Below are 24,345 nucleotides of genomic sequence, written 5' to 3' on the forward strand. Positions count from 1 at the left end.
AAATAGGCAGAAGACCTAAATAGACCTTTCTCTAAAGAAGATATACAGATTGCCAACAGACACAGGAAAGAATGCTCAACATCATTAATCATTAGAGAAATGCAAATCAAAACTACAATGAGATATCATCTCACACCGGTCAGAATGGCCACCATCAAAAAATCTAGGAACAATAAATGCTGGAGAGGGTGTGGAGGAAAGGGAACACTCTTGCACTGTTGGTGGGAATGTAAATTGGTACAGCCACTATGGAGAACAGTATGGAGGTTCCTTAAAAAACTAAAAATAGAACTACCATACGACCCAGCAATCCCACTACTGGGCATATACCCTGAGAAAACCATAATTCAAAAAGAGTCATGAACCAAAATGTTCATTGCAGCTCTATTTACAATAGCCAGGACATGGAAGCAACCTAAGTGTCCATCAACAGAAGAATGGATAAAGAAGATGTGGCACATACACACAATGGAATATTACTCAGCCATAAAAAGAAACGAAATTGAGTTATTTGTAGTGAGGTGGATTGACCTAGAGTCTGTCATACAGAGTGAAGTAAGTCAGAAAGAGAAAAACAAATACCATATGCTAACACATATATATGGAATCTGAAAAAAAAAAAAAAGAAAATGGTCATGAAGAACCTAGGGGCAAGACGGAAATAAAGACACAGACCTACTAGAGAATGGACTTGAACACACGGGGAGGAGGAAGGGTAAGCTGGGACAAAGTGAGAGAGTGGCATGGACATATATTTACTACCAAACGTAAAATAGATAGCTAGTGGGAAGCAGCAGCATAGCACAGGGAGATCAGCTGGGTGCTTTGTGACCACCAAGAGGGGTGGGATAGGGAGGGTGGGAGGGAGGGAGGGAGACGCAAGAGGGAAGAGATATGGGGACATATGTATATGTATAGCTGATTCACTTTGTTATAAAGCAGAAACTAACACACCATTGTAAAGCTATTATACTCCAATAAAGATGTTAAAAAAAGAAATACATAGGCTAATAAAATATCTTTTCTAATTTTTCCAACAAACTCTGAAAGGTTAAGATAGCTAAAGAGTTTTTTACTATTCAAAATAGACTATATTTCCCTATGTATTAAATGTGCTTATTCCCGAGATAGTTGTAAAAACACCCAGCAATTTTTACCTGGCAACAGAACTATTCAAGTTTCATGAGATACAGAAAAACACAGAAATTCACCATACAGAAATAAATCTATATGCTTTCTCTGTGAATTAAACAAGAGTAGAGCCAAGACTTTCACTTTGTTTCAAAGAAATTAATTCTGTAATTATTTTTAGGTCAATAAGATGATCTAGGTAGATTAACTACATTCAGAAGATTTCTCCCTATATTTAACAACTTTTCTTACAGCCACCTTCTTCACTGTATATGAACCAGTGCCTTGCTGGGAGGAGAAGCAACAGCAGCCAGCAGCATCTCACCATGTGGCCCACAGGTAGCAGCGCTTCCACAAAGGAAACGACATACGACGACCACAAACAACTTCCTGCCCATAGTCCTCAAGGTCAGCATGGGGCTTCTTGGTAGCCCTGTTTAAGTTCTTAGCTTAAAGCTTCCTGTGCATTCTGATCAAGAAGAGTCTCTCTTTAACTCCTTAGACCTCTTTTACTGTCTATCGACTCATACTACTAGGTAACCTCTCTTAATTCCATGGCTTTAAAAGCCATCTGTATCCTAATGACACTATATATATCCTAAGGGTATATATATATATACACAGCCCTTACTTTTGCTGTGAGCACTAGTCTTGTATCTCTGAACAGCCTACTTAACTCCTCTACTAGAATATTTAAAAGACATCTCACCCTTAACGTGCTCATAACTCTAACTCTTGATTTTTGCCCCGCTAGACTTGTTCTTTCCCCTCAATAAATGTCAAGAGTAAATATTTATGGAATGCCTACAAGCACTGAATACAACACTGGTCATAGACCTCATGAAGCTTATATTCTAATGCAGGGAGACAGATAATAAACAATCCATCTATCCTTCCTTCCTTTCTTCCTCTCTCCCTCTCTTCCTCCCTCTCTTTCTCTCCTTCTCTCTCTCTCTTTCTATGTATCTATTATCTTCAGACAAACAATTTTTTCTTTCTACCTACCTACCTACCAACCATCAGACACTGATAAATACTAACAGGAACACTAATGGCAGAGTAAGGGGGAAAGCAAGTCCTGAGGTAGGGGAGGATGCTGGTGGTTATTATTTTATACAGTAGTCAGGTTATCAGAGATCTGAAGGAAGCGAGGAAGTAAACCACATGAGTATCTTGAAGAAACATGCTCTAGGCTGAGGAAACAGCAAGAGCAAAGGCTTTGAGTTGGGAGTATGCTTGGCATATCTGAAGAATGAGAAAGGAGGTTAATGTGGCATGAGTGGAAAGGGTGAGGAGGAAAGTGGTGGGAGATGAATTCAGAGAGGTAGCAGGGCTAGATCACTGAAGACTTTTTAGGCATTTGTAAGGACTTTAGCTTTTATACCATTCACCCAACGGGAGTCATCACTGCTTTCTTTTTTTTCACACCCTAGATCCAAGCCATCAGTAAATTCCAGGATATTCATAGATGTTTTGTTCACTGACATAACCCCAGTATCCAGGACACAATCTGGCATACAGCATACCTTGAGAATATTTGTTGAATGAGAAAGCAAACCAGTCTTAAGTCTGGTCTTACAGGTGAGTTACCCCTTGGAATTAGCTACACTGCCTCTGGAAGCACCTGTCAGAAGTTGCTTATTTTCTGCTGTATGAACACCACACAACAGAAGGGAAACTCCTAGTCGCCATCATCCTAAGTGTCTGCATGAAATTAACACATGATCCTGAAACTCAGTTTAACAGAACTTTCTTAAAGACTACAGATTCTCAGTTTCTCTAGTCTCTTAGATGAAGGTACCAATTTGGGTCAATCAACATTTTCTAAACACTTACTATGTTCAATATGGGCTGTATATCACTGGCCCATCTTCTCAAAACCAACAATCATCAGCATGACACATTCATTTACATTTATATTCTTTTTCTCAGACCTAACCAAAAATTTTGAAAGTCAAGGTCGACAAAATTTAAAACAGTAAACATAGAGATAACTTTTTCAGTTAAGATAAGTAGGATGTGAATTTTCTTTTTCACACTGGAAGCAAGTAAAACGCACCTACATGCACAAGTACCAAAATAAAATAGAACTTCTGGCACGTCTGCTCCTGTACTTCCACTCTTCTGGCATGGCTCAACTCACCTTGTCAAAGTGCTGCTGCAAGATGTTTTTCACCTGCACTCTTTCAGCAGTCTCTGTTCCTGAACCAGTATTCAAACACCTTGCGAGGGTGCCAATTTCCTCTCCAGCATCCTCTCCAAGAAAAATCCGCTCGTCTAAATTCCCGGCAGATAAAACATACTCCTCATAGGCCTTATTGATGGCTTTACTACAGGGAAAAAATAGGCAAAATGTATGCTCACAGAACTGCCAAAAATGTATGCTCACAGAACCGCCATTTCAGTTGTTTTAGGCTACTTGTTTCATTTTTTTCATTTACGAAAAATTCTAATAATTTTGTGAAAGTTAAGTTTTAGTGGGATCACTGTTAATTATAAAAACTGAGGAGTATAAAATGCAAGCTTGCTCCATTATGCTCATGCATTGTAGAGTAAGTATATTTTGGTGACAGTATTTCAGGATGGGTATCCTGTACCAAGCTGCCTGGTAGGTATACAGCTTCTGGTGAGAAGCCTAATTATCTTTCCTAGCTGCTCCAGGCATGTTTGAAGACCTCAGTACTTCCACATCATCATTCTCCACCTGTGTAGTTCCAAAAGAATTTCTTTATTTCAAAAATCATGATCCAAAAGCTTAACTGTTAAAGCTTTAAAGAACAGCCATACAATTTTCAATAAATCTAAAACATGTGCTTCAAGTAATAGTGGATAGAATTTTTTATTGCATCCCTATATTCTGCCACAAGACATAGTCTAAATTTCCAGGATACAAACAATAAAAACATGAAACTCTGAGGTTTCCTAGGTACATAATTTAAAACACTAAAGTATGTTTATAACAGAAGTACTCACAAACTCTCTCCAAAATTCCCAGGTTCTAAAAAACCAGTAAGATTTTCTTCTTTTCCCTTAAGGAGCTATGATGAAAGAAAAGATCCTTAAGTCATCGTATTAAATCAAGTCTTTGCCCAGAAGATATTTTCAAATTACTTCTTTACTACTTACAAACCTTTTTTTCAAAAAGTTTCCTAATATAGGGTTTCCAGAAATGTTCCTTTATTCCCTTTGCTTCCAAAACTAGGCCGTCATGTAAGGAACAGAGTTTCTCAATGACACAAGGTGGGTCGGAGGAAGGTTTAGAATCCTTAGCGTGAAAATCTTCAGATAGGCCTGTGATGGGTAAAATCACAGAGATAGCAGGTAGCATTCCATAAACCAAACTGTAATAAACTAAAATATAAATAATAGAGAGTCTAATCAGCACTTGAGTTAGCATATGAGTGTACAGGAAATAGTGTAAGGGTCTAATTTGACTCTATTTAAATATACTTCAAAAATAGCAAATAGAGGAAAAGCGTATCACTGCTCAAAAGATTTTGGTTATTCAGTTATCTACCTGGAGATGGTTAAAAAAGAAAAACTAAAAAAATAATTTAGTATATTGCTATAAGATCTAAAAACCAGAAAAATAAAATTTTGCCAATAAGCGTTACATTCAAATAAAAAATAGTACTTTGAAAAAAATTACTGTTCAAAGTACATACTCTTTATATACTTTAATTACATTATATGTATTTATCATATTAATTTACAGCCCTCCTTGTTCTAGACTCAATGCAAGAGAAATAAATAAAGAAGAGGGAAAAAAATGAAGGGAAGCAGCTATATAGAAATATAAAAGGGAGTTAGGAAGGAAATAAAAGGACAGAATACAGAGAACATTAAACTTACCAAACCAGAAGCAACTGAAGTAATTAACTCCACTAACTTTAAAAATCTACCTTGAGATTCAGACAAGCTGAAATTCTAATTGTAACCACCCCACAACTAACAACCACTCAGAATCCCACCAAGGTATTACTCAGATAGCAGCAGCATTATATACTAGTTCAATAAATACTTTTTAATATTTGCTTTATACATCATAATTTGGTCTCTTACTGTATATCATTCATAGAAATTATATACCTTAAAGCCTACTAAATGGATTGCCAAAATAACTATCATTTCCAAACACCTTTTAGTTTAGAGTTGAAAATTCATTTTACTTATTTTAGAACCATAGCTACTCCTCTTCTATAGAAAAGATCTGAAATGGAGATTCTTTTAATAAATCTGCTTTGAACTCCTCCTGTGAGTCAGGCATGAAAATTGCCAATGTAGAAAACCACCATCAGCTCTAATGTCATCTTTGCTACTCCAGGTTTTTAAATTCCTTCTTCTTGTTGAGTATATATTTCAGAAACTTCTAAAGTTGTCATCTAAGACTTTAAACTTTGTGATATTTGCACTTTCTTTTTCCATAAATATTTTTACAGAGAGCTCAACTCCTAGTTATAAGTACTCTGGATAACTACGGTGATGAAGCTTTGAAAAGCATTTATGTTCTCTGATGCTAGGAAAGCTGTAGTATGTGTACAACTCTCAACAGCAAACATAAGGTAGAAATGTGAGTTGTCTGATAGTCTTTGATTTACAAACTTACCTTTAAAATTAGGGTTCACAAGTTCTTTACGATTGGAACATTGAAGGGCATTTCCATAAACTAAGTCCAAAGCACACAGTAGAAGATGATAAGAATTAACCAAATCGTCACTAATCATGGGGAAATTACCTACAGGATTATAAACAATTATACAGTTAAATTTGCATCAACTTTACAATATTTTTAAAATAATTTCTTCCTTTAATTAAAATGACATTATACAACAGCGTACAAAGCTGACTCAAGAGCTACAGAAAGTGTTTTGGCAAATTTACAGTTTGAAATATTAAACTCTTAGAAATTTATTAAACGATAAGTGTAAGACTAAGAAGCCCGCTGGCCGCAACTAAGACCTGGCGCAACCAAATAAATGAATTAAAAAAATAAATATTTTTAAAAAAAGAGTTTAAGAAAAACCAAAACTTTACTAAAAATGCCATTCATTAATATTCATTAAATAAGCATTTATTAAATGCCTAGTAGCTGATCAAAATTTTATCATCATTGGTTTTTCTTTTGAAAATTCTGAACACAAACAACTTCATAAATTATCTCAAGTTGTAAGAAATTGTTTGGTATGAAAATATTTTTCTGTCAAGAAAACTGGTAGAAATACTTAGATGGGAAAAGCTGAAAAAAATGATTAACATAATTATTTTTTCATGTATGTATTTTAAAAAGACCAGAAACTATAATCAGACTCTTAACAGTAATATTTTAAATACTTTTTGATGTAGTAATACAAGCTCATATAAATTAACGCAACAGGACCACAATAAAAGATATTTCAGTTCTAGAGCTAGTATCCCAGGAATAATTGTTGATGCTTGGTAACAAAAAAATAAACCAAAACCTAAACCTAAAGAAACATGTCATTTCTGTAGTTCTGGTTTAACTCTAACATTGAAAACAGTTTTTATAGGCAGTTAAAACAGTTTTATTATTCTTAGAAATTAAGAAATACTTCTAGATTTTTTTGTATCTTTAAGCATTAAACACTGCATATATATGCTTCATATTGATTTTACACTCTTATAACATCAGATGAATTCAACTTAAATAGCTAACATACATCTGAAGAATTATTTCTAAACCTTGACATTTTCACACTAAATGCCTACCCAAATGCATACACACACACACTCACACTACTTTGTTTCAGGCTGTTTTCTTTCCTTTCCTCTAAAGAAAGTTACCACTTACCTCAGCATAGCAGGATAAGCAATTCTTTTTTTTTTTTTAATAGATGGAAATATTTCAACAAATCAATTTAAATGGATTAAAGAGAAAAAATAGTTTTCTGCTGCCAAAAAGACAAATGATAATTAATAGGCTAAACTTTGCATTGATATAACCAAACTAACTTGCATGGTTTCACAAAAAAGATGCTTAACATTAAAATATACTCAATTCCTCAAATGTAAAACAGGAGGTGGTACCTACCAGTTTCAAGCTACAAAGCCCTACACACTGACAAGCCTAAACTTGTTGCTGGTGTGTACCTGCCATGGAAGGAAATAACTGGCAGCACAGTGACTTCTAACAAAAATCTGAAATGCCCCTAAAGATCAGAATCTAAGCTCCAGGACTCTCCCATCATGACATACTCTACATTTCAAATCCTGACTTTAGAAATCTCACTTCGTGAGATATTTTATCTTTCAATCAACAAAGATAATCTGACTGAAGACTTGGGATAACATGTAATACAGGAAGTGGCACCTAACGGTCTTCAGTCCACAAAGCCCTTCAGGACAACAAGCCCAAACTTGTCACTGGTGTGTACTTGCCATTGGAAGTCAACAAAGATAACAGGCAAAAGTTAGCTTGTTTATCAGGAATGAGATAATCTGGGATGCCCACTGTTGCAGACAGTCATGAAAAAGGTGTCTATAAGAGTACACCTTCCCCCAAATAACTAAATCAAGAACTGAATAAAACCAACTAAACTACTCTATTGGAAAAGATCCTAGTGAATCATAAACGATCATAGAGCTGGATCGTGGGTAGACAAAGGCTCTTTAGACCAAATAATTATATACGGAATTAATAATAGTAAGGTAAAACTCAAACACTGAGTTAATTGTAGAGACAAAAAATATGCCACCCCAGTTGATCAAGTGAGACCAAAACCTAAATAAAGACAATACACTTCTTTTCCAATAATTTATATAGTACCAAATACTTACCTCCAAGTATACATATGCCATAAAAGACATAAAACAGATAAAAATCCTATAAGTCAGATATACCTGCCCATAATCTACTGTCAAGACTAATATCATAATATAACACCAGCCACAGTAAGCCAAGTGGTAGCAAAGGTTCCAACCACCATGAAAACAGTTTATAGCTCTCAAGTCTTTCTAAATTTCATGCCACTGATCACACCACCTTCATCTCCGCTAAAGAAACATCCAGTGTGATGGAAAGCAAAAATAACCAAGAGCTTATTTTTGACAAAAGAAAGATTCTTCTTTTCAATCAAGCATGCAACTCAGGGAAGGAAGGATAAGTTCTAACCTAACTAGCTAGAAAGGACCAGCTACAATCAGACAAATCGCACTGACACCAAGGGAGCGACACATCCCTGCTAGAGGGCCTACACATGCAGCATGAAACCAAGAGCTAGGAGATGTGGATTCAAATCCTAGCTCTGTTTCTAGCAGCTAGTTTCTGGGCCTCAGTTACTGACTCTTTAAATAAGTTGGGCAAACTGAGTTAATAATGAGAATCTCTTATATTTATGAAACACCTGCCAGCTCTAATAATTCTTTGATTTTAACTTTGCATTTTATTGGGATATCTTAATGGCAAAGGCATTCTATATAATCTATAGAAAAAGCTGTGTAACTGTACTTTCTGCTCTTCTATATATTAGTAAGAATCATTTCTACATAGAAATACAGAGAGGAAAGAACCTGCTGTATAGCACAGGGAACTCCACTTCGCTGTACAGTAGAAACTAACACAACACTGTAAAACAACTATACCCCAATTAAAAAAAAAAAAAAAAGACACTATGCCTAGGAATAAGCTGCATAAATTTACACATATTTTATATTTCATTTCAATAAACTTAGTGATAGTCAACTCATCCCTGATTAAAAAAAAAAAGAAATACAGAGAGGACAATAATAATAATAAAAATGTATTTCACTGAATGCAGACCTTGGACAGGTTAAGTGAGAAGAGGAGGTAGAGAAAATAAGTTGTATCTAAAGGTATTTGATCAAGCATATTTATCTGAACAAGATGTAAAAAGTAATCTGAACTACTCTGAGAACGATCAGTCCCACTCAATTAAATAAGACATGTCTCGTGAAAAATACAGCACAAGATATAAGCACACTAATGTGTTTATAGACACACTGTGTTTCAGTCCATAATTCAGAGATAATGTGCTTTGGAAAAAATGTTGTGTAAGAACAAAACGAAGGATTTTCCATTTAATGAAGGAAGTTTGGGATACTGTAAAGAAATTCAAAAAACTCTTATGAAAAGGCAATACTTAAAAAAGAACCTGGGACTAAAATCCTTGAGAAATTTTTCAGTGAGAATCTTTTCCTGATACACATTATAGGGTGACAATAGTAGTACCTGAACTTTTAAATAAACTAATATTTAAATAAATATCACTCTTTCCTTACCTTTTGCATATATAAAAAGCACCCAACAAAAATGGAAAACTTCAGACACGGTACAGGGCTGTCGCCTTTGGGGGAGAAAAAAGTTATGAGATAACAGAAGAATCAGAAAAAGACATGACAAATGACTGTAAACTAGGTGAGAAACAAAACCCACAGTTAGAGGGAGTGACAGCAGATTCATTTCACATGGAAAATGTGCAAGAGGTTCTGCTCCAACCAAATACTGGTAAGGGAATAGCTGGGAGCGAGGGAAAGCACTCATCTTAGAAGAAAATTCTGAAGAACTGTAAAAGCTTTTGCAGGTCAAGATAAGTATGGTAGAAAATAAAACAAGTAACAATAGTTCTTCCGATGACATCAGCAAGGCTAATGCTGCTTTAAGACCCATGTATGCAGGCAGATATTCCTCCAACTTTTTTCCCCTCCATCACAGTTGATGAAATGTAAACCCTCCCTCCCTAAAGACATTCCAGATTATATATCGAGTCACAAAAGGATTTTTTTTTTTTTTTTTTTTTTGGCTGTGCTGCATGGCATGTGGGATCTTACCCCGACCGGGGACCGAACCCGTGCCCCCTGCAGTGGAAGCTCGGAGTCTTAACCACTGGGCCGCCAGGGAAGTCCCACAAAAGGACTTTTTTTTTTTTTTTTTTCCACAAAAGGACTTTTTAATGTAAATTCGGGGCTCCCCATAATTCCTTATATTTCTATCATTAGGAGTACCTGTTGCAGGGAGGAGGAAGGGGGAAAATAAAAAAGTACCTGTTATATTTGCTAAGTTGTTTGCCACAGGGAGTTTCAGACCTGTTTTAAACTTGGCTTTTCTACCAAATCCTCTGCCAATGTTTAGATAAGACATCTGTTGGCTCCATATCCCAATAGCCTTATTCTACCAAGGTGCTTTGAAGAGAAGAATCTGAAGACTGGGGTTTAGTTCCCGCACTGTCATTAGCTAAGTACACTTGCTCTCCACGTGCCTTAGTCTCTCCATCTGCTAAAAGATCGTTCTACTAGGGTATAATACTGTATTTAATTCACCAGTCGATGGCAAGGATTAAACGTCATTGCCCTGCTTTAAAAAGTAGCCTCCCCACCATAGGCACATGATAAACTATCTAGTTTTGATACCTAGCAAGATAAAAGTCAAACATTTTAGAAGCCATTCTAACTTACAGTTATAAGATAAATAAGTTCTAGCCATGTAATGTACAACATAAATATAATTAACATTGCTGTATGTTATATATGAAAGTTAAGAGAATAAATCTTAAGAGTTCTGATCACAAAGAAAAATTTTTTTCTATTTAATTTTGTATTTCTAAGTGAGATGATGGATGATCACTAAACTTATTGTGGTCATCATTTCATGATGTATGTAAGTCAGATCATTATGCTGTACACCTTAAACTTATATAGTGCTGCATGTTAATTATACTGCAATAAAACTGGAAGAAAAAAAAAAACACTCAAGCCACTCCAAAAACTGGCTCTAGAACTCTAGAACAAACTTAACCTACTTAGCCAAATTTCCTCCTACTTTGCTGCTTTGGTGTCTTCATTCTTCATCCTCTGCATAGAAGGCTACCTGTTATCTCCAAATTCACCTATCAAAATCCTACCCATCCTTCCAGACCTATTTCTGCTTACTCCATGGAACCTTACCTAACTGGCTTATACAGAGTGGCTTATTTTTGCCTCAAAAGTCCTACATTTCTATTATCTTTTGCACTTATACATGTCTCTCCCTGACTATACTTACTGTAAGCTCTCAAAAGACAGTGACTCCGGGTTTTGGTTTTGCTTTCTTTTTTTAACATTTGTATCCTACCTACAGTAAGCTCTCAATAAATACTCAGTGACAAATTTTCAAAGACCAGTGTGTGAGATGCAGTACTGAGTCGTGGTGAAATACATGGGTTCTGCAGGCAGACTACTTAAGTTTCAATAAGAGCTCCACACTTACTGTGTGACCTTGGCCAATTACTTAACCTCTCAAAGGCTTGTTTCCCCCGACCTGTAACAACAGTATCAACCTCATAAAGCCGTCGTAAGGATTAACTGAAGTAATACATGCTTAAGTCTTAGAAGAGTCCCTGCCCCATAATAAATACTCAGTAAATGGTATACATTACTATTACTAATATTAGCCAAAAGTACTAATAAAAAGTATACAGGGTGATATAAATGTGAAATTTTTAGATAAACTTACCTTAGAATTTTCTGAATTGGAATTAAGTAGTACATACACCCTAATAGATATCAAAGCAAATACAATCTGAAATCATTTTCTACAACACTTCAAAGAAAGAAGATATTCTACATCTTTCTATAAATGATTGTATCAGCCTCACTTAGACTCAGAAACAAGCTTCTATCCAAACTTTAGAATACTTAATTATAAATAGACAATTCCCTAAAACTGCAAGCAAACTAGACCAGCTGCTTCCGTATCAGTGGGGTCGAGTATATAAAAATGAACATTGTTTTATTTTTTAAAGCTGCTCACTTACTGTAAACATCCTTCACAGTTTGGGAACATTTTTATATTGAAAGAGAAGCAAACATTATTCATTCAATTACAATAACTCCTTTTCCCCTACTTTTCTTGTCAACCTTTTTCTAGTTCTATTTTAAGAACAAATTTTCATTTCTACTTTATGAAGAAACTTTCGTGATAAAAGTAGAGACTCTGTATCCCATAATTGCCCTTATCTACCAGGAAAGATGGAAAACATCGAGCCAGAATAAGTTTACAGACTTGCAGACATAGTCAGAAGCAGAATTTCATAATAGTTTCAGTTTTCAGTTCCACTATTCTCCCCCCAATCCAGTTTCTCTTTTCACTGGTTGTAAACATCAAAATACATAGAGAAGCCTTTTCAGGGGGATTTTTTTACTATTCAGTTTGACATAAAAGTCAAATAAAGAAATAGTCTATATGTATTATAATACATAGAAAATAACAGAAATAGTCAATATCGTCAATAATAGAAAATTAAGTAGTCAAATTCTATACCCAAGATTGCTAACTGGTGAGAGTATCTAAGGTCTGATATTTGCATTTTCGGTTGCTTAAATGAAAAGGGAAAGTTTATAGAAACAGAGATTCCACACATTTTGCAACATGAAAGAAGCCAAACTCTTCAGAGCTAACATGCAATGAAAAGCAAGAAATTATTATTGGAGAAAAAGATTACTTATGAAATCACATTTGTTTCTTAAGACCAGCAAAATAAACTGAGGGACACAAACTAAGGGATCAAAACTGTAGTACAGACAAATGTGTATTCCTGCTTAACAAATATAAAAACATACCGCTGTTTTCTTCCTCTTTGTTGACGAGGTTGCTCCTCTTGAGGATATTTAAAAATGTCCTGAAAAATGGGTTCATATTTCTTAAAGATTACAGCAGAAACAGTGAAGTTTCTTTCTAATCTCTCAGTCCGTTCTCTGAACTGTGCGGGTAGGTTTGCCATGTCTTCCCATTTCTTCATCTTGTGAAAAAATTCAATTAAGCTGATATTAAAAATAAAAAATGAGATTTTTTTTTGTAATAAACACAAGGGTAAAATATACAAATTAGATAATTAAAAGTAAATCGAAATTAACTCATTAAATTATATTACTTTTAGACAGTGATATAAAATCACAACTCATGCCTCTCTGGCTAGCTTAATCTCACAGATTGGTTTATGTCTCTCATCTTCCAAATCTAATTTCCCTAATCTCTTTTCCTGAGATTACCTAAAAGTTTTTAAAAAGTATGAAATACATATCAATACAAAAGAAGTGGAAAATAAGTAGTTAACCAGAGAACATAACCAACATTCATGTAACAATTGCCAGATTTAACAAATATTAACATACCAAATAAATTTTGCCATGTTTCCTTCAGATTCTACAGAAACAGCCAAAGTTCCCTTTGGACTCTTCTTCCCCAAAGATAAGCACCACTGTATAGTCTGAGTCTTCCCATCCAAGTTTTTACACTTACTATGTGATTACATATGTAACCATAAACAGTTTAGTAGTATCTTTTGTATGTGTGCTTTAAAATTTTATATAAATGGTATCATACTGTAAATAGCATTCTACAACTTGTTTTTTCATTCAATAATGTTTATGAGATTAATGTTGCTACGTGTAGATCTAATTCATTCATTTTATTTGCTAAAAATATTCCTTCATATGAACTACCATTTTTTGCGTTCATTCCCCAACCAATGGAAATTGAGGTTTCTAATTTTTCACTATAACAAAAATGCTGTAATGAACACATTTCTGTACTTGTATGCTGAAGTTTCTTTAAGAACTACCCTGAGAAGCAGAATTGCTGAGTCAGAGAATATGCATCTTCAACTTTACTAGATACTGCCAAATTTTCCACTAGAGTGATTGTGCCGATTTATACTCTCTCCAATGTACACCAGCAATACAGAGTTCCGGTTTCCCTACATAATGACCAAACTTGGTATCATGAGACTCCAAATTTCCCCAATCTGATGAGAATGAAATATTATCTTATTTTTACTTCGAATTTCCTTGATTCCTTGTGAGATTGAACATCTTTGCCTACATCTATTAGCTATGTGAGTTTAGGCCTTTGTGAAATCATATACTTTTCCCATTTTTTAGTAGCTATTTGTCAATTATTTAACTATTTGTTAGTAGTCCTTTATGTAATTCTGGATACTAATCTTTTGTTACACTGTAAATATCTTCTCCCAATCTGCTCTTTCTTTTTAATCCATTTAGTCCATTATAGCAGAGAAGTAAATAATCTGAACCCATAGGTAAAAATTTAAAAATAAAAATTGAGCTTTCGAATTGGAAATAAAACTGAAGTCTGAGATATTACTTGCATTAAAATATTAGGTAAGTTTAGTTTACTAGAGTTTATAATGATGATTCCATAATTTGCCCTTTGCTTCTAAAGTCCCTTGTCTGTCATTTAACTGGATGAGTCTGCCTCCACTTTTCTTCTTTGTAATGATTATACTTTGCACCTTATTTAAGTCCACTTCTGCAGGTTTACACCCCAGGTGTTCAACTCTTTACACACTGCCTCTTGTTCTTAGGCCTAAATATAACTCAGGATGGAGTTCAAGGTTAATAAATAGACTACAGCTAAAAGATTACATTTCTTGTTAATTATTTTAGTAGTAAGTGATTTTTTTTTTTAAACCACTAGGTCCATAAATTTTGACAGTGGCACTTCCTCCAAAATGCCAAACATCCTTTTTCTACCAATCTTTAATAAGTCATGAGAAAATTAACCCAAATGGTACAAATAATAAATGTAAGCAATTCAATTACACAACAGATAGAAAAAGCAATTTCTGCCTCCTCTTTAGATACAAGTCCAGTACATGTAGTTCTCAGTTTAATACCATATAATACTTGCTTTTTCAATTTAGAGTATCTTTACTTAGAATTCTCCCAATATTACACAATGATAAGTCATAACCTAATAGTAAATGCTTCATACAAGTGCCAAATAACGTTAAAATTTAATTATTTTTCACCAAAGAAATAAAATAGAATGGACACTAACTTAGATGTGGTAAACAAAAACCATGACCTAACTTCTAAATTTAGCACTCCATAAGTACAAATGCTTGGAAAATGATAAAGAGAATTCCTACTGTCACTATGCTTTCATATTAGTCACACTCTACAAACTCTGACATAGTTACCTCTGCTCTGAACATCTCAGGATTCTAGTTAAAGATACATAGTTTCCTTCAACTGTCCCTTTGCTTACAGTTGGCACAGATTTTCTGCAAGCCACATATAAGGCACATGCTAACCAATGAAGATCATTTCCCTGTAAAATAAAAGAAAATTGATTTTTAGCTAATGAACTATATATATTTCAGTATGAAAAACTCGTTTAAATTGAAAGTGTTATTTATATGTTTGTGGGAAATTGCATTTTCAATGATGTCCCTGTCCCAAACGCTCTTCTTACAATGTGACACTGACATTCTTCCACGGAGAGGTTGAAGTCTATGTTCTCTCACTTTGAACTGTCTCAACCAGTACCACAGGTGAAAGTGATGCTATGTAACTTTCAAGATCATAAAAGGCAATACAGGTTCCACCTGGTGCTCTCTCTCAGGACATACACTGTGGAAGTCCCAACATGGGAGTAGATCACCTTGGGCAAATTACTTAACAATTGTGGAGGCTCAATTTTCTTACCTGAGTACCGTGAGAATTGAGAATTACAAGTATAAAGCACAGAAAATACAAGAAATCAAAAGATAAAATTCTATAACCACTATTCTATATTAAATATCATATGAGCTTTATCTTCCAGGGTACACTTCCATGAGACTGACACCCGACATTATCTTACAGCATACCTGACTACTAGTTCCACAAGGGCAGGGATTTTATGTTTTGTGCCTTGCTCTATCCCCAGCACCTATGTAACAGTGTCTGGCCATGAACAGGTGATCAAAAAATATTTGGGAAATGAATGAATATTCATTCACTTATTGGGTAAACTGAGCTAAGAATGTGAGGTCGAAGTCTTTAAAAATCTGAGAAATCAAACACGTATTTTTAAAAATAATTTACTAACCATCTATTATTTGTCACTTGCTTATATAACCCTGGGCTTCACACAGCTTAACCACTGTGAGTTGAAATAATGCTTTTTCTATCTAATTTACAGGGTTATCCTGAGGGTAAAATAAGAGCTTATTTGGAGGCACTTATGCCCATCACCAAAAAAGAGTCCTTCTCTTTGTCTGCCTACAGGAACCACTAGGAAAGAAACAAGAACATGGCCTATTCAGCCAGATCACCAAAGCATGTGAAAGAGCTTTGTAAACTCCAAAGCACTATCCATATGGTGCTCCATGCTCCAGAAACTCCACGTTACCTTATTTAACCATCAGAACAGCTTTGTAAGGTAGGTACAAATATCTCAAAGTAACATACCACAAAATTGAGTTTGGAATGGTTAAGTAAATTGCCCAAAGTCACCTAGGTCTGTCAGGTTCCAAAGCCAGTATATTACTAGCTTCTCCCCCCGCCCCCCGTAGATGTAAAAATGGGAAGAAGGAACTGAATTAAAATTCTATTAATGCAAAAATAAAAAAAACCTTAGTGAGTGCCACACAGGCAAAAACACCCTCTTATTGTTAAATAACACCTCGGTTAGGCCTTCCCATTCTGAGCCTATTTGCCCTACTCTTTCCACAAACTATTCAACAACTTAAAATCGTATGGCCTGCAGTTTAAATACCACTCACACAGGCAGTCAAACAGCGGATAAACAATGCAGACTTCCGTGTCACTTCCCATTGGCCCATAAAGGGGAGGTGCCTACAGGGTTGAGCCTCACTGGCTAGAATGGCCATTTTTCTCAGCTGCAAGCCCCGTCGGAAGAAAGGGACAAAACATGCCTAGATCGCAGCGACTATAAGAGTCCTGGGCAATGTCTGGGGTGACCAATAGGTCCTCAAAGTCGTCGCGGTCCTTACTTCATAGAGACAAATTCGTGTCTTTATCCAGGCGGGCAGAAAGCCCGTTTCATTTGCGCAGGGGGAAGATTCGTCTTTGTTCACACATACATAAACACAGCCCGAAACGTAACGCCTTTACTCAAACGGAGGCAATGGCCTGGACAAAGGCAATTTGGTACAGTTCAAAAGGAACTGAAGGAGAAGCCCGGAAACGCAGGCGCTAACATCGGGTTAATTTCAGCGCTAACCCAGGCAAGCCTCCGCCCTACCCCACCCCACCCCCTTCTGGGTATGGTCTTGACAACTGCACCTGTTCATCCTGCCAACAAGGTGCTTGTGTTTTTGTAATCGGACCGCAGCACGACCTCAGCCTCGCGGTGCTACTTTAGGGCAAGGGCTGTTCCCGCTTCGGAACCGGAGAGGGAAGAGCAGCGAGACAGGGTTCACTTTCAGGGCCACTACAGAGCTTTTCAAAAGCCAGGTTTCCAGGACGAAGGTGCGCAAAGCGGATTCCCTCCCCGCTCCAGGCTGGGGACCCAGAGAGCCGGGGCCGGCCGGGGCGGAGGAGTCCCCCCTCCTCCCCCACCGCAGGGCGCCCGACCCGGGGAGACAAGGGGCCCCATTCCCCGAGGCGGGGCGGGACCACTAGGCCCGGAAAGCCGCTGCTCTCCTCCCCCCGGGCGCACCTCCAGCGTGTAGCTCTCGCTCATGTTCCGGTAGCTGTCCCAGGCCTCGGCCCGCGCCGCCTCGTCCATGTTCAGGCGGCTGCACAGCTCGTCGAACCGCTGTTGGGTCTGAGGGGCCGGCGACCGGGCTGGCTGCGCTGCGTCCTCCGCCTCGGCATCGTCCCCCTCCTCCTCATCCGAGGCCGCCGCCGCCGGAAGGGGAGGGGGGGGCGGCGGCGGCGATTGGTTGCCTCCCGACGGCATAGCGCACACCTGGGCGGCGGGGCCTCAGGTGAGCCGAGGGCCTGGGCCCCCAGCCATTCAAACCGCGAAGCGCCCGCCAGTCGGCCGACAGCTTGCCGACTGCGCCGCGGCCAACGGCGCTGGACCACACATCGGTGCCCGTAGTTCCGAGCACGGATTGATGGGAAATGTAGTCCAGGCTGGAGGCCCACGGGGATCAAAAATCATATTTAGAAAAATCATCTCGCGTCGTCTCCCTCGGGCGGAAATGCGACTTCAAGTACCTCCTCATCGGGAGACCATTCAGCAGGGCTGTACTGAAGAGAAAACACCCAAGAAACGTTGACATGTGAAGGTTTAGTGTCCAAAGTGTCCCCAGAAATAACACTCATCACCTGCGTGTCCTTATCTAAAAAATAAAGATAACAGTAAGGGCCTATCTGCCTAAATTCAAATTTCGGCGTCATTCCTAATTCTAGTTCTTTCCTATGTTTTAATTTTATTTGCGACTTTCAAATAATTATTGGATTTTTTTTTAAAGTAGTAATTCTTTTTTTCCCCATAGGGTGAATTTACATTCACTATAAGTGACATATTTGTCCTACTCTCAGTCACGCAATTGGCTTAAATTTACATTTCCTTTATTTTTATTTTCACTTTGCTTTCTCTTTTCAAACCTATATGAATCACTTTGTTTCCAGTCCTCTTTGATTTCTTAAAGGGGTATGGTATAAAACGTTTTCATGCACGAGGAGCCCTAAGGCATTTCTGGTTTGCTATGGGGTCACTTTCTCTCTTCATTGACCCTTTGAACCCAGCCACCATACTGTGAGGAAGCCCAGGTCACTTAGAGAAGCCTATTGTCAAAGATAAACAAAGCTAGACATCAGTGAAAGATATGAAAACATTTTATGCAGTCAGTCCTGACAGTAGGGGAAAGTGCTGGACTCCGTTCTGATTTGTGCAGAGATAATTGGGGATTTAAAGGGAAAAGGAAAGAGTAGGGATGGGGAGGGAGCAGAGCTCAAGCAAAAAGTTACAGAGGGTTGGTGACTATATATGTGATTAGGCCAAGTGGGCCTGCTAGTTATCAATTTGTTGAAGTTAGGATTGTATCCTCCCACAGAGACTGGGAGTCAGAGACTCTATACTTCCTGATGATTACATTTCAAAGGAATGGCTTTCAGGTCATTGAGAAAGACACTCCTGATTTGTAGGATATACAGTTGGTCCGCAGTATATGCAGGTTGTGCATCCACAGGTTCAACCAACTGTGGATCAAAAATATTAAGAAAAACAAAAACAGGGATTTCCCTGGTGGCGCAGTGGTTAAGAATCCGCCTGCCAATGAGGGGACATGGGTTCGAGCCCTGGTCTGGAAAGATCCCACCTACCGTGGAGCAACTAAGCCCGTGCTCCACAACTACTGAGCCTGCGCTCTAGAGCCCACAAGCCACAACTACTGAGCCCACGTGCCACAACTACTGAGCCCATGGGCCACAACTACTGAAGCCCACGCGCCTAGAGCCTGTGCTCCGCAACAAGAGAAGCCACCACAATGAGAAGCCTGCACACCGCAACTAGAGAGAAAGTCTGCGTGCCCCAACGAAGACCCAGCACAGCCAAAAATAAATAAATACGTAAATTTAATTAAAGAAAAAGAAAAGAAAAAACACCCCACTGAAAACAAGACTTTCCCTTTAAAAACAAAAACAAAAACAAAACAAACAAACAAACAAACAAAAAACACACAACAATTCCAGGAAGTTCCAAAAAGCAAAGCTTGAATTTGTCACGCACCCTGGCAACTATTTACTTAGCATTTACATTTACATCCCACTTACATTTTATTAGGTATTATAAGTAATCTAGAGATGATTTAAAGTTTACAAGAGGATGTGCATAGCTTATATGGAAATACTATGACATTTTATATAAGAGACTTGGGCGTCAGCAGTTATTGGTATCTGCAGGGCTCCTGGAACCAATCCCCACAGATACCAGGGACAACTGTACATCTCAAAAGGACAGAGGAAGGGATCACAACTGTAAGCCCTATTTAGTAAATGCTATAAGAAAGGGAAGGCTGAGGCCTTTCCTCAGGTGTTGGCAAGAACAATCTTTAAATTCTGGCAGCATTGAGGTTTCTCAGGCAGGCATTTTATCAATAATAGGGGCTGGAGTCACCCTAGGACACAGCCTTATGCTGCTAGAAGCCATGCTAGAGTTATGGCATCTCTTAGTGCAGGGGTTTGGACTAGAGTTCTGCTGTTCTCACCATGCACATAGGACCTGAGACCTCTGGCCCTCAGCGCCAGCCATGTTGAATGAGCCCGTTTACAAGCAGATCCTCCAGCTCCCAGTCAAGCTGTCCCAGCTAATGCTGTATGGAGCAGAGATGAACCTTCCCGCTGCTGATCCCTGCCCAACTGCAGATCTGTGGGCAAAAGCAATAATTATTATTGTTTCAAGTCACAAAGTTTTAGGATGGTTTGTTATGCAGCAATAAATAATTAAACACCTGTTAAGTGTAAGACATGTATCTATCAATTTTCATGAAAGAAAAAAAAATCACTTAATAATTGAAGTTTTTCTTGGTAATTTTTTATGCCTCCACTAGTCTCACCAATAGATTAAATTTTTTAACTTTGACAAGCTAAAATTACTTAATAATTGACATTAACATTCCTTAAAAAAAAAAAGAAAAAAGAGGCACTTTTGATGATGGAGGTTAACAAAGAAAGACAAATACTGTATGATATCACTGATATGTGAAATCTAAAAAAAAAATAATACCAAAACCAAACTCCTAGATACAGAGAACAGATTGGTGGTTGCCAGATGTGGGCAGCAGTGGGTAGGTGAAATGGGTGAAAAAAATGGGTGGACAAAAGGTACAAACGTCCAGTTATAAAATAGATAAGTTATGGGGATATAATGCACAACATGGTGACTATAGTTAACTATACCATATTGTGTATTTGAAAGTTGCCAAGAGAATAAATCTTAAAATTTCATGTCACACACACAAAAAATTTGTACCCATGTGTGGTTATAGATGTTAACTAAACTTGTGAAAATCATATATATGTATACACACACACACACACACACACACACACATATATTAAATCACTATGTTGTACACCTAAAACTAATACAATGTTGTATATCAATTTTATCTCAATTTTAAAAAGAATTTTATAAAAAGAGAAATCAATCTCGGTTATTCCAGAGGTTTGGTTCTTGGGGTCTGATTATTCTTTCACTCATTTATTCATTCATTCATTTAGCCAGAGATCCTGCCATCCATCCACTCAAATATTCAGCAAATGTTTAGTGAGTGCCTACTATGTGTCAAGTACTTTGCCAAACACTGAAGATATAGTAGTGAATGGTATATGCATGGTCTCTGCCCTCAAGAGCTTATGATCTCATGGGAAAAACAGACCTAGAACAAGTAATTATCAAGTGTGAATATATTACAAAAAAAAGAAAGTCAGGGAACTATAGGATTGCATCCCAGAAGACCTTTCCCAGGCAGGGGCAGGAGTGCCTGGGTGGTTGGAGGTGGACAAAGGCTTTCCCTTCTTCCCCTTCATTTCCCTGAGGAGAAATCTAAAAATCATAACTAGAAGAAGTTCATTTCAGGTAGAGGAAAAAGCTTTTTCAAAGACCTTGAATTGGGAAAAAGCATGGGTGGTTCAGGGAGTTGTAGGAATATGAATGTGGTTGAAGTGTAAAAAGCAAGAGGAACAGGAGGTATGGATAGAGATGAGGTCAAAGCTCTGGTTAAGATTTTGGACTTGATGCTAAAGGTGATTGGATGCCACTTAAGGTTTTAGGGTAAGGAGAACAGTGACACTCTGTCTCCAAAACCTAGAACAGTGTTTATCACTTAACAGTAGTTCAATTAATATTCATTTAACTAAACACCTAGTTTGACTTCAAGGCCACCACTGAATTCTGTGAGGCCCAGTGCTCCTAAGATGAAATTGACCAGGCTGATCAGACTGATTTCCTCAGTTTTCATTAAAAAAATGCAAACCCTTGCATAGCACAGGGAACTATACTAAATATTTTGTAATAATCTGTAAGGGAAAAGAACCTGCAAAAGAACATATATATATATATATATGTATAAAAAACTGAATCACTTTGTTGTACACATGAAACTAACACAACATTGTAAATCAACTATACTTCAATTAAAAAAAAGAAAAAAAATACAAACCCTCCCAGTCATTTATCTCTTGAGTTACTTTGGCCAGGATGAAATATCCTTCTCCTTCATGACCACCAAATCCTTGTGCGCTCTGGAACTCCCAGCATTTCCTCATATCCCCCAGGCTTCAAGGCCAGGAGCAAGGGCTGTGTCCTCTCTGCTGCCCCCTGTGCCCACTGAACCCTTGCTCTTCCATCCTCAGGTCATCGAAGCCCATCCCCTAACCCCATGGTCTCCATTTTTCCCCCCTCAGGAAAAGGCAACATCATTCTTCCAGTTGACTAGGCCAAAAAACTTTGGAGTCATCCTTGATTGCTCTTTCTCTCACCTTCTCCATCCAATCCACCAGCTCAGTCTTCACTTACTCAAAATCCATCCACCTCTCAGCTCCTCCATTGCCAGTCCTCTGATCCAAGCTTCCATCTTCTCTTACCAGCATCCTTGCAATGTCCTTCCATCCGGCCTTCCTGCTTCTGTCTTTCCTTTTACCACAATTTCTTCTTAACATAGAAGCTGTGATGGTTAAGTTTATGTGTTATCATGACTGGGCCACTGTGCCTAGATATTTGGTCAAACACTATTTAGGATGATTCTGTGAGGGTGTTTATGAATGAGGTTTACATTTAAATTGGTGGACTTTAGGTAAAGCAGATTGCTCTCCATAAGAAAACCACATTTCCAAAAGATACCTGCACCCCAATGTTCATTGCAGCACTATCTACAATAGCCAAGATAAGGAAGCAACCGAAATGTCCATTGACAGATGAATGGATAAAGAAGATGTGGTATGTACATACAATGGAATGTTACTCAGTCCTAAAAAAGAATGAAATAATGCCATTTGCAGCAACATGGATGGACGTAGAGATTATCATACTAAGTGAAGTAAGTTAGACAGAGAAAGACAAATATCATATGATATTGCTTACATGTGGAATCTAAAAATAAAAGATGATACAAACAAACTTATACACAAAACAGAAATAGATCCACAGACGTAGAAAACAAATTTATGGTTACCAAAGGGGAAGGGGGAGGGAGGGATAAATTATGAGTTTGGGATTAACATATACACACTACTACATATAAAAATAGATAGTAAGGACCTACTGTATAGCACAGGGAACTGTACTCAATATTCTGTAATAACCTATAAGGGAAAAGAATCTGAAAAAGAAATTATATACAAAATTTATATAACTAAATCACTTTGCTGTACACCTGAAACTAACACAACATTGTAAATCAACTATATTTCAATAAAAATTTTTTTAAAAGGAAAAAAATAATTTAAAAAAAGACTGGATGAGATCACCTTGGGAGTAAATGTGCAGAAGAGGAGAAGAGGTTCCAGAACTCTTGCTTTTCCTCTTGGTCCCCAGGGAGTGCTCTTAGTAGCAGGAGCTGCTAGCTAGTTTGAGCCTCATGGATCAGCAAAAAGGGTAGGTGGAGGGGGCAGAGGTTTCCACATGTCAGTAGGAGCTCCAGTAGAGGGACAAAGTGGGTACTTATTAAGGTTAAAAATTTAAAGATTTTACATTGAGTTTGTACATTTTACTTTCTGTCAGTTTTTAAAAGCAACTTTATTGAGATACAATCCATATACCATACAATTCACCCATTTAAAGTATACAGTTCAGTTGTTTTCAGTATATTCACAGTTATGCAACAAACCAAAATCTGTTTAGAGCACTTTCATCACCCCATGAAGAAACCCCATTCCCATGAGCAGTCTAACGCCTCCAGCCCTAGGCAACCACTAACTTACTTTCTTTTTTATTTTAAATTTATTTTAATTTATTTTTGACTGTGTTCAGTCTTTGTTGCTGCATGCAGGCTTTCTCTAGTTGCGGTGAGTGGGGGCTACTATTCATTGCAGCGCGCAGACTCTAGGTGCACAGGCTCAGTAGTTGTGGCTTGCGGGCTCTAGAGCACAGGCTCAGTAGTTGTGGTGCATGGGCTTCGTTGCTCCGCGGCATGTGGGATCTTCCCGGACCAGGGCTCAAACCCGTGTCCCCTGCATTGGCAGGCGGATTCTTAACCACTGCACCACCAGGGAAGTCCCTCTATTTCTTCTTGATTCAGTATCACTAGTTTGTGTCTTTCTTGAAATTTGTCCACTTCATCTAGGTAATCTAATTTATTGGCATACAATTATTCATAATATTCCCTTATAATGATTTTTATTTTTGTAATATTGGTAGTAATGATGTTCCCTTTTGATTCTAGTAATTTTTTTTTTTTTTTTGGCTGCACTACACAGCTTGCAGGATCTCAATTCCCCAGTCAGGGATTGAACCCAGGCCCTCGGCAGTGAAAGCACAGAATTCCAAACACTGGACCACCA

At 37.6% G+C, this 24,345-nt stretch overlaps 1 protein-coding gene across 1 annotated transcript in view; it reads right to left on the bottom strand.

Annotated features, from left to right (window-relative positions):
* Positions 1-17,924, bottom strand: part of RBL2 (RB transcriptional corepressor like 2) — a 51,089-nt gene extending 33,165 nt beyond the window's left edge. The window contains exons 1-8 of the mRNA XM_007167600.2: positions 17,552-17,924; positions 15,084-15,214; positions 12,703-12,903; positions 9,388-9,452; positions 5,738-5,866; positions 4,262-4,422; positions 4,105-4,169; positions 3,275-3,461 (exon numbers count right to left, since the gene is read on the bottom strand). Of these exons, the coding sequence (XP_007167662.2) occupies positions 3,275-3,461; positions 4,105-4,169; positions 4,262-4,422; positions 5,738-5,866; positions 9,388-9,452; positions 12,703-12,903; positions 15,084-15,214; positions 17,552-17,794 (1,182 nt within the window). The 5' untranslated portion in view covers positions 17,795-17,924. The remainder of the gene's footprint in view (positions 1-3,274; positions 3,462-4,104; positions 4,170-4,261; positions 4,423-5,737; positions 5,867-9,387; positions 9,453-12,702; positions 12,904-15,083; positions 15,215-17,551) is intronic.
* Between the last annotated feature and the right edge of the window lie 6,421 nt (positions 17,925-24,345).

Source organism: Balaenoptera acutorostrata, chromosome 19, assembly GCF_949987535.1.
Source record: "Balaenoptera acutorostrata chromosome 19, mBalAcu1.1, whole genome shotgun sequence".
Classification (NCBI taxonomy): Eukaryota; Metazoa; Chordata; class Mammalia; order Artiodactyla; family Balaenopteridae; genus Balaenoptera; species Balaenoptera acutorostrata.